The 9,716-nt window shown below is 52.0% G+C and overlaps 1 protein-coding gene across 2 annotated transcripts in view; it reads left to right on the plus strand.

Annotated features, from left to right (window-relative positions):
* kat6a (K(lysine) acetyltransferase 6A) overlaps nt 1-9,274 on the plus strand; it is a gene marked incomplete in the record, with an annotated part of 30,940 nt that extends 21,666 nt beyond the window's left edge. Inside the window, 9 exon segments of one of the 2 annotated variants that reach the window (XM_036213686.1) lie at nt 435-550; nt 1,292-1,433; nt 1,539-1,700; nt 1,827-1,920; nt 2,023-2,254; nt 2,525-2,720; nt 2,823-3,512; nt 3,593-3,854; nt 3,933-9,274. In XM_036213686.1, the coding sequence (XP_036069579.1) occupies nt 435-550; nt 1,292-1,433; nt 1,539-1,700; nt 1,827-1,920; nt 2,023-2,254; nt 2,525-2,720; nt 2,823-3,512; nt 3,593-3,854; nt 3,933-7,204 (5,166 nt within the window). 2 annotated transcript variants of the gene reach the window in all.
* Between the last annotated feature and the right edge of the window lie 442 nt (nt 9,275-9,716).

Raw genomic sequence — 9,716 nt, forward strand, 5'->3', positions numbered from 1 at the left:
CGCCGTGTATCCGGCTTTAGAGAGGAAAAGGGGTTCTGACAGAGCAGACCCAGCAGGAGGAGAAGTAATGCACGTCTGAAGGTGACAGGAAGTCGAGTTTGATCAGAGTTTTTGACACAGAATTTGGTATTCTCCTGGTGGCTGATGGGAAATCCTGCATGATCAGGAAGACAGAGTCCCGACAGGTTAAGCGGACTAAATGAATGAATTACCTTAATGTCAGAGGCTTATGTGCTGTAGTAAAGTGAGGCGACGGTGGGCGTTCTGCCAGCTATTGAACTGTGAAGAGTCAGCGTGATTATCCAGGCTGAGTGGCAGTGATTCAGAGTTACGTGTTTGTCATAAATCTTGCCACGGACTGTAAAGAGTCTTCAGAGAAACGCTTGCTGGTTGTTCCTTTTTTCCCCTCCTCACATTTATGTTCCTCCCAACAGAAAGTGGGCGTGACCGGTCCGCCCGACCCTCAGATGCGCTGCCCGGCGGTCATCGAGTTCGGCAAGTTTGAAATCCAGACCTGGTATTCGTCTCCCTACCCGCAGGAGTACAGCAGGTAAGCTAGCAGACCATGAAGCAGCACGCCAACACAAAGCTGTTAATGAACAGGACACAAGTATTCTACAGAAAAAAACACATTTTATTTAGGAAAAGTACTCATTCTTGATGCATGTCAACTCGCTCCGTCACTTTTTGAAAATCCATTCGCTACTTCCTTAAATTTAAACCACTAAATTGAAATAAGCAAAAATAACAAAAACAAACGTATTTGGAAAGTTTCTTTTCACAGAAAAGAGCCAACGAGGAAACAAAAGAAGAGCCTTCGACTTCAAAATAAAAGAAAGCTGCATTTAACAATCAAAAACCAGGAGTTTTTACTCCAAATACTAATTTATTGCAACAGTTGTTACAACATACTATAATATGTTCAAAGGCAGATTCATGTTTATTATTATGTTTAGAAAACACCAGTTTTACTGACCTCTTTTCTGTATTTATCTGTTGCACCCTAAAAGTCAGATGAGGCTGAAGTTGGTGTCTGATTTTTTTTTTTTAATCTTTTTTATCACTTTAACAGTTATGAGTTCTGGGAAACAATTGTTCCTGCATGAAATTTGGTTTACAAATAAAGTTTAAAGCATCTGCAGATATTTAACAGAAAATTAAGATAAACTTGACCCTCTAAAGTGAAGAGAAACTGGAATCTAAAGCACTACTTTAGCCTCGTGCAGGCCGATCTGTGAAACTGTCTGACATTAAACCGTTACTCCATGGTGCTGCATTTCTTCCCTCCCAGACTTCCAAAGCTGTACTTGTGTGAGTTCTGCCTTCGCTACATGAAGAGTCGCAGCATCCTCTACCAGCACATGAAGAAGTGCAGCTGGTTCCACCCTCCTGCCAATGAGATCTACAGGAAAGACAATGTCTCTGTGTTTGAGGTGTGCACCTGCTGCAGATACTTCATCCTGAAAGAACAGCTCTTCAGAAAACCTTCATCGTTGCGATTTCCAGTTTGCTGACGTCTGTTTTTTTCTCCCGAATAGGTTGATGGAAACGTGAGCACAATCTACTGTCAGAACCTGTGCCTGCTGGCCAAGCTGTTCCTGGACCACAAGACCCTGTACTACGACGTGGAGCCGTTCCTCTTCTACGTCCTCACGCAAAACGACAGCAAGGGCTGCCATCTCGTGGGCTACTTCTCCAAGGTACACCCCTCCAGTCCTCCGTGCTCAGAACTTAGTCTGTCAGAATGGAGCATTCGTGTAACACAAAGACTCGTAAGCTTGATGAAAAAGTTTAAAAAATATATATATATTTTTTTATTTCTTCAGGAGAAGCACTGTCAGCAGAAATACAACGTATCATGCATCATGATTCTTCCACAGTACCAGCGCCAGGGCTACGGACGTTTCCTCATCGACTTCAGTACGATTTCTAACCATAAACTCCTTACCGATGGCTGAAAAGGCCTCCTATTGGCTTATCACTTTTGTTATTAATCTGCTTTTTGTATACGTTTTCCTTCAGGCTACTTGTTGTCGAAGCGGGAAGGGCAGCCCGGGTCTCCTGAGAAGCCTCTGTCCGACCTGGGCCGGCTGTCCTACATGGCCTACTGGCGCAGCGTCGTGCTGGAGTGTCTTCACGAGCTGCGGGACCGGCAGATAAGCATTCGGCAGCTTAGCAAGATGACAGCGATCTGCCCGCAGGACATCACCTCCACCCTGCACAGCCTGGGCATGCTGGAGCAGCGAGGAGACGGGTCAGAACCGCAGCTGCTCCTGCAGACATGTCCTTCAGTTTAGGGATAACTCACAGGCTGCTTCATTGGCTTGTGTGGATTAAACGTAGTTCCTCATCTTTAGGTTGTGGCTCTTTTCTGGAAAGAGAAGTTCATACCACAAAAATTAAGAAATTAAGCATGTTTAAATGTTTTTATTTGTTTCGTTACATTTACACTTAAAGACAAAACCACAAAGCTGCCTGATTTCTGGCTTTTATTTTGAAAGAGTTTTGTTGTTTTCCTCCTCAGACTTGTGTTGGTGCGAAGAGACAAGGTTGTGGCCAACCACATGGCCCGCCTAAAGGCACGGCCGCGGCAGCTGGAGGTGGACCCCGAGTGCCTGCGCTGGACTCCAGTCATCGTGACTAACACGGTGGTCTCTGACGCCGACGGAGACGACGACGATGAGGAGGATGAAGAACCAGAGGGGGACAATCGCAAGGATGTAGGTTTAAATGTGCAGCCTTGAAAAGGTGCACATTTTTACTACTTTTTGACTACTTTTTGACTACATTTTGACGCTGTTTGTTCTAAAATCTGTCAAAAGGTCAAACCGAGTCACAACTTTTCATCGTCCGCCTGGCATATCCAGCAAGCGAGGACCAAGGATGAGGAGGACGAAGACGACGAGGAGGACGACAGGAAGGGATTTTTGGGGTTTCCCGTCGGTCAAAGCTCCCCGGCCTCCCCTCCCGCCCGCTCTCAAGCAGCTCTGTCCGATCAGCCGCGGCCCTTTCTGCCCGCAAACGGAGAGCGCCGCCCACGCGGGCGCCCGCCCAAGAACTGGCCTTGGGGCAAACTGAACAACAGCCCGCGCGTCGGGCGCCCGTCCAAGATCCGCCCCATGGACGACAAGGACGATGACGACGACGAGGAGGATGAAACCACCATGGAGGGGAAGCCGTCCTCGTCCTCCAGGAGCCCTCCGTCCCTTTTCTCCTTGGATCGCCAAGCGGACTCGCCGGGCTTTCAGGCGCTGAACATGGCCCGGCACCCCTCAATAACCCCCACCCGGAGGGGCCGCCCCCCCAGAAAAAAGAGAGGCCCAAAGCCCCGACTGGCAGACGGAGAGGGACTAGCGTCGATCTCCATGATGTCGCGGTTGACCGACGGCCTGCCTGTCCGACGGAGCCACTTCAGTGAGAGCAGCGAGGAGGAGGAGGATGAAGATGAGGAGGAGAACCGAGCGTGCTCCCCGCCCATCCTCACAAAGACCGCCATGGGCCTCAAATGCAAGGTAAGAACCTCTGCCTTCACGTGCGTCTTTTTGGTTTCAGCTGGTGAGACCTCGAATTAATCAACCACGTTTCTGCCCAGAAGCCCCTGAAGAGGCCTCGCTTTCGCAGTCGCAGCCACCCTCAGAGCAGCGTGGTAACTGAGACCATCTCTGAAACCACAGAGGTGTTGGATGAGCCCTTCGTGGACTCAGACTCCGAGCGGCCCATGCCCCGACTGGAAGAGGAGCCGTCCCTGGGGCACCCGATGCGCCGCTACCCCCCAGCAAGATCCGCGCTGATGTTATCCGATCCTCCGTCCAAGAGAGGCCGCCTTTCCAACTTCTCTGACTCGGAGGAAGATGGTAGGAGGGCCGGCCTGTAACCTAGTAAGTGTACCTGATGTCGACCTTCCAACTAACTTTGACTTGTTTCCTCCTCAGAGCTCACACCGATGCTGAAGCCGGTAGCTTCTCTGGCTGCAGCGCCATCAGAGATGGTGGAGGCCAACCCAGATGCACCAGTCAAGAAGAAGAAGGGCTGGCCAAAAGGAAAGAGCCGCAAACCGCTGCAGTGGAAGAAGCAAGGACCGGGAAAGTCACCCAGCGAAGCCTTCGGCCACCAAACATCTGGAGAAGGCCTCGGCGCCGGCGGGGACTGTGATCAGCCCAAAATCAAAATGAAGCCGGGCCGGAAACCCCGGAGCTGGTACCTGCAGCGAGCTCAGGAGGAGAGCGAGAGGGAGGACAAGGACAGACAACGGTCGCTGGAGCAACACAAAGACGACGTGAACAAGCGGGCCTGCGGAGCTGACGGAGATGACAAACCCAAAGACTCCGACGACGAAGACGACTTCTTCTCCAAGCCCACCGATCTGAAGGTGCCTAAAAGGCGGGGGAGACCGCCCAAGAACCGTGGCCTTCACCAGCCCCCGTCGGCTGCACCCAAACACTCCCCAACCTCTGAACCCGACGAAGAGGAGGATGAAGACGAAGATGAGGACGCCGAGAGGACCTGGGGTGAAGACAAACACAGTCAAGCGCCGCCTCACCCCCTGCTGTCCCCCTCGTCAAACGCCGGAGCGCGCGCTCTGAAGTCGCTGCCTCATGATGCCGATGTGGGTGACAGGGAGGAGGACGAGGATGAAGACAGGGAGGAAGAGGAGTGCGGAGGCGGAGGAAGCAGCAGGCGGGCGGCAGTCCCAGCAGGAGCAGGAAGTAGGCGGAGTGAAGACCACGACGCTGATGATGAAGGAGACGGACGCCTGGAGGACAAGAGCAGCAGCAAGAAGAGGAAAAGTCAACACTCGGACGATGACGAAGACGACGATGAAGAGGAGGACGAGCCCGCATCACAAGCGAACTCGCCTCCAGTGAAAGAGGAACCACAAGCAGGAGAGGCTTTTTTAGACTTGGAGAACAGCGTGGCCCGGGACCGCGTCAGCAAGCAGGAGGAGGAGGAGGAGGAGGAAGATGGTGAGGAGGAAGTGCAGCAGGTCAAAGGTCAGTCCTCCTCAGCTGATCCTCAGCAGGAAGAGAGGCGGCGCCGGGAGCAGGAGGAGTCGGCTGCAGCCGCCGCCGCCGTGGAGACGGTCACGGCCATGTCTGTTCCCTCTGAGCCTCTGCCGCTGCATCCAGACGACAAGGACATCACACTGCTGATGGAGACCCAGCACCCCCACCAGCACTCCGACTTCAAAGAGGAGCTGGGCCACCATCACCAACACCACCCGCACCACCACTCCAACGAGCTGGACCTGGAGACCATGCAGGCTGTGCGCTCCCTGACTCACGGGGAGGCACAGGAAGAAGAGAGCGAGCCGCAGCCGCACCACGGCACCTACCAGGACTGCGAGGAGACGCTGGCCGCCTGCCGCACGCTGCAGAGCTACAGCCACACGGGGGAGGCCGAGGAGGAGGCCTTATCTTTGGTGGAGGATTGCGGGGCGTCGCAGCACAGCAGCCCCATGCCCAACCCACCGGTACCCCCCCTGCCCGGTCAGTCCGTTCGCTCAGTCAACAGCCCAGCGCTGCCCCCCGGCATCGTGGACACGACTCCCACAGGGCAGCGGGGAGGAACGCCGGGTCCCACGGGCTCCAGCGCCAATAGCGGCAGTGCTGTAAGTGGCTACACCCAGATCACGCCGGAACATTCTGGCTCTCTGTCGGCCCCCTCCCAGCAGAACATAGAGACTTCTCCCATGATGGACGTGCCTTCGGTTTCGGACCACTCCCAGCAGGTGGTGGACAGCGGCTTCAGCGACCTGGGCAGCATAGAAAGCACTACAGAGAACTACGACAACCCCAGCAGCTACGACTCCACCATGGGCGGCGGGGGCAGCGGAACGGGCAACGGGGGGAACGGAGGGGGGATGTCAGCCGCTGTAGTGGCAGGTGCTCCCTCAGCTTCGTCCTCCTCTTCGTCGTCCTCTTCCTCCTCTAGCTCCGCCCCTCCGTCCTCCTCCGCTCAGTCAAACAGCTGCTCGTTCGTCCAGGCGCCAAGCCTGCCATCTTCCACGGGAAACGGTGGCGCCCAGCTCGGGATGGGCAGCTGCAGCCTTATCCAGCAGACCGGACCAGGCCCCACCACTGGACCGGGCGGCACCAACATAGGGGGCGCCGTGCCCCAGCCGCCGCCACCCCCACCACCTTCCAACACACCCAACTGTGGGATCAAGTCCCCACAGAGCTGTGGCGTGATCGAGAGGCCCCCCAGCACCAACCAGCAGCAGCCACAGGCACAAAAAAAGGTCCCCCAACAACCCCCCCAGCAGCAAGCCCCCAACCCTCAACCCCCACCCTCGGCTCCCCCGCCACCGCAGCAACAGGCCTTGCCACAGTGCAGCATGGGAAACGGCTTCGCCACCACACCCATGATCATGGAGATTCCAGACAGCGGGGGCGGGGCAGGGAGCCGGCCCATCTATGAGCGCATGGGACAAGACTTTGGGTCTGGGGGCTACCCCCAGCCCTCCTCCTTCAGCCTGGCCAAACTCCAGCAACTCACCAACACCATCATGGACCCCCACGCCATGCCCTACTCTCACTCTGCCTCCGTCACCTCCTACGCCACCAGTGTCTCCCTGTCCAACCCAGGCCTGGCCCCCTCGCCCCACACTCCTCTTCCCCAAGGCCAGCCCACCATGACCTCCCCCCCTAACCTGAGCTCCGGCACCATGAACCTGAGCTCTCTGCAGCTGCAGTGCAGCATGCCCACCACCAACATCAGCCTGGGACCCCCCCACACGCAGCGGCTGCAGGGCCAGATGACCACCGTCAAAGGCCACATCTCCATCCGCTCCAAAGCTGCTCAGCAGCTGGCCCCCGCCCCACACCAGCAGCAGCTCTACGGCCGCAGCTCCGGAGCCGTGGCCATGCAGAGTACGCCGCGCACGTTGGCGGTGCAGCGCAGCATGATGCCCAACCTCATGCCTACTCCGGCGCCGTACAACTCCATGAACATGGCGCCCCTGAACGCCATGTCTGCCAGCTACAGGATGCCCCAGCCCATGATGAACAGCAGTTACCACAGCAACCCCGCCTACATGAACCAGCCGGCCCAGTATCCCATGCAGATGCAGATGGGCATGATGGGAGGGCAGGGCTACCCCCAGCAGCCTATGCAGCCCAATCACCACGGCAACATGATGTACGCCGGCCCCTCCCACCACAGCTACGCCGGGGTCCCAAAGCAGTCGCCGTACATGAGCAGATGAGCAAAGGTGAACAGGAAGCGGAGATGCCAGGCCAGAGCTAATGCTCGCCGTACTCTTAAGTGTCAATTAGTCCTGCCTCCTCACCGGCGCCGCAGCCGCCGCCGCCAGTTCCAGAAAGTCCAGCTGGTTGGAGACTAAGAGCATGTTTGGATTTCCTGTTTTTCCACATACTTTGTCTCTTCATTTTCTGGGCCTGTCTCCTGCCCTCCTCCGTTTGGCTGGCTGGTTTCAAAGGAGCGGACGGGTTGGATTTTGGGGGCAGGACAAACCCCAGGGGTGCACGCCCTCCCCCCCGAGGAGTGGAGGAGGACGACGCAGAGTACAGCACTGACTACAAACTAAAGAACAGTTTGAAACTGAATATATTCAACCATGCACACAAAAAATTAAAGTAATATAGGAAGCCTTACTTTGGAGAAAAAGAGACGATGAAACACTGAAGGCGGACTGTCGTTTTGTTAAACATATTGTTAAATCTTATTTTTGTTGTCGTTTTTTGAAACTCTGGTGTGCAGTCTGACCTCATACGCTTTTGTCTTTATATGTGTGACATTCGGAGACACCCAATCACTCTGAAGGAACCCAAACATTTCGGAGGCCGTTCAGCTTTCGCGGAAAAGCCTCGACGCTGGGCCCCCTTCGCCGCTCCCAGCCTCGGTCTTCCTTCCATGGACGGTGTAGAACCAAAAACACAGCAAAGGCACAGCAGGAGATGAGCGTGTTACTGTCTTATACATCCAAAAACATCAAAAAAAGAAAAAAAAAAAGAGCAAGTAGCATTATTTTCCAGTTTGCCGCCACTCTAAAATGTTTAGATGTAAATATTCTGGTACTTCCCAATACTCAGCACACACACATAAACACACATTCAGCTCTTTTGTCCACACTCCGCTGACAGATGGTGGGTTTTTTTCCACGGAAAAAAACAGACACCTCCAGTGTTAGAGGCGTTTGCCCTGAAATGGGGCGTTTTGTTCAACTGTAAGTGTTTATGTTTCTGCTCTCCTATAGACTAGACAACGGCAGCGGTCAGTCGGCCTTTGTGAAAGGTGTGCCTCCATGCCTGAACTAGTGCGCGGTCTGGCCCTCGGAGAGGAAGCAGGGTCAGAGGCGAGGTCCCGTCTGGTTTCGCCGTTTTCCGCGGTTGATCTCGTACCAGTATTCAAAGTCAAAAGAGACAGTTTTTTTTATTTTATGTTATTTTATTTTACGTTCACAGACCTGACATGCATACTTTCTTTGTGTGTATCGCTGCGTTCTGTACTTCTGTCGTCGTTTCTTTTCTGAATTTTCTCAGACCGGGCAGCTTTCTTTTATGACACAAGCTGACTCTTTTTGACTTTAGAAACTTATTGTAGAGCAAATGTTTTTTCTATAATATAAAAAAAAGAAATTCTGACATTGATATTGGTACTGTCATTTTTTTTCCACTTGTGTTTCAGGAAACAACAACGACAAAAAAAAACGACATATTTTTTAGCTCGCCTCTTGGGTAATAATTACTAAAGAAAGTCGAAATGTAAAAAAAAAAAGAAAAAAAATCACCACTCACTTTTAGTGACTTTAAGATGCCTTTAACCTTTCCATTCCATCTCATCTCTAGAGTTTTTCTATCTTTGTGTAGTATATTAATGCTATTTTAAACAAAAAGGACTACAAATATCTAAAGGTCACTCGGCATTCTTTCCTTTTTTTTTGTTTTTTTACTTGTGTGTGTGCGCGTGTGGATGTGTGTGTGTGTGTGTATAGGATGATTCCTTACATTTAAGAGGCATGTAAAAATGAGCTCAGTATATTTGTCTGTTTATATTGCTTCCCTTTTTGTATCCTTTGTAATTGTACATGTTGCGTTTTATGCTAAGAGAGAGCGCAAAACAAAAAAGGGTGGTGAGGTGTCGGCTGAGCGCTCGGCGAAAGGTGGAGGTGCGCTCGGCTCTCCTCTCTCCCTGTATGTTTTTTTTTTTTGTTTGTTTTTTCCCAATTTGTTTTTTTTTCTTTCTTTCTTAGCAAGTACTTTCAAAGAACTCTGTACATTTTATCATAAAATGAAAATAAATTATGTTGAGCCATTCACGTTTCCTTCCTGATGGAGCAACTACCACCTTTCTTTGCTTTCTCCTCCCCCTTTGTGTGCTCAGATGTCTGGTTACCTAGCAACATGTGAAATCAATTGTTTTTCTGACCGTAATGGGGTATATATTAATATCTCATGTTTTGAGGCTATTAGTTAGAGCAAATATTGGCAAGCAGCAGAGCGTCTGACAATCCAGTTTTCTGTGCACACAAACGTTTCAGAAGTAGTGGGATGTCCACATAACATCATACCTCCACTGCCGTGCTTCACTGTGGAAACGGCAAAGGGCCGACTTCCACTCCCATTTCAGTTGAATTCAAATACATTTTTTTTGGCTGTTAATTTTTAGCAATTAAAATTTTATTACCTCATTAAAAAATTAGATGTCTTAAATGTTCATTGAATTCTCTAATACACAACTTTTAAAAATTATGATAT

The sequence above is a fragment of the Oryzias melastigma genome, linkage group LG9 (genome assembly GCF_002922805.2).
Source record: "Oryzias melastigma strain HK-1 linkage group LG9, ASM292280v2, whole genome shotgun sequence".
In the NCBI taxonomy this organism is placed as follows: Eukaryota; Metazoa; Chordata; class Actinopteri; order Beloniformes; family Adrianichthyidae; genus Oryzias; species Oryzias melastigma.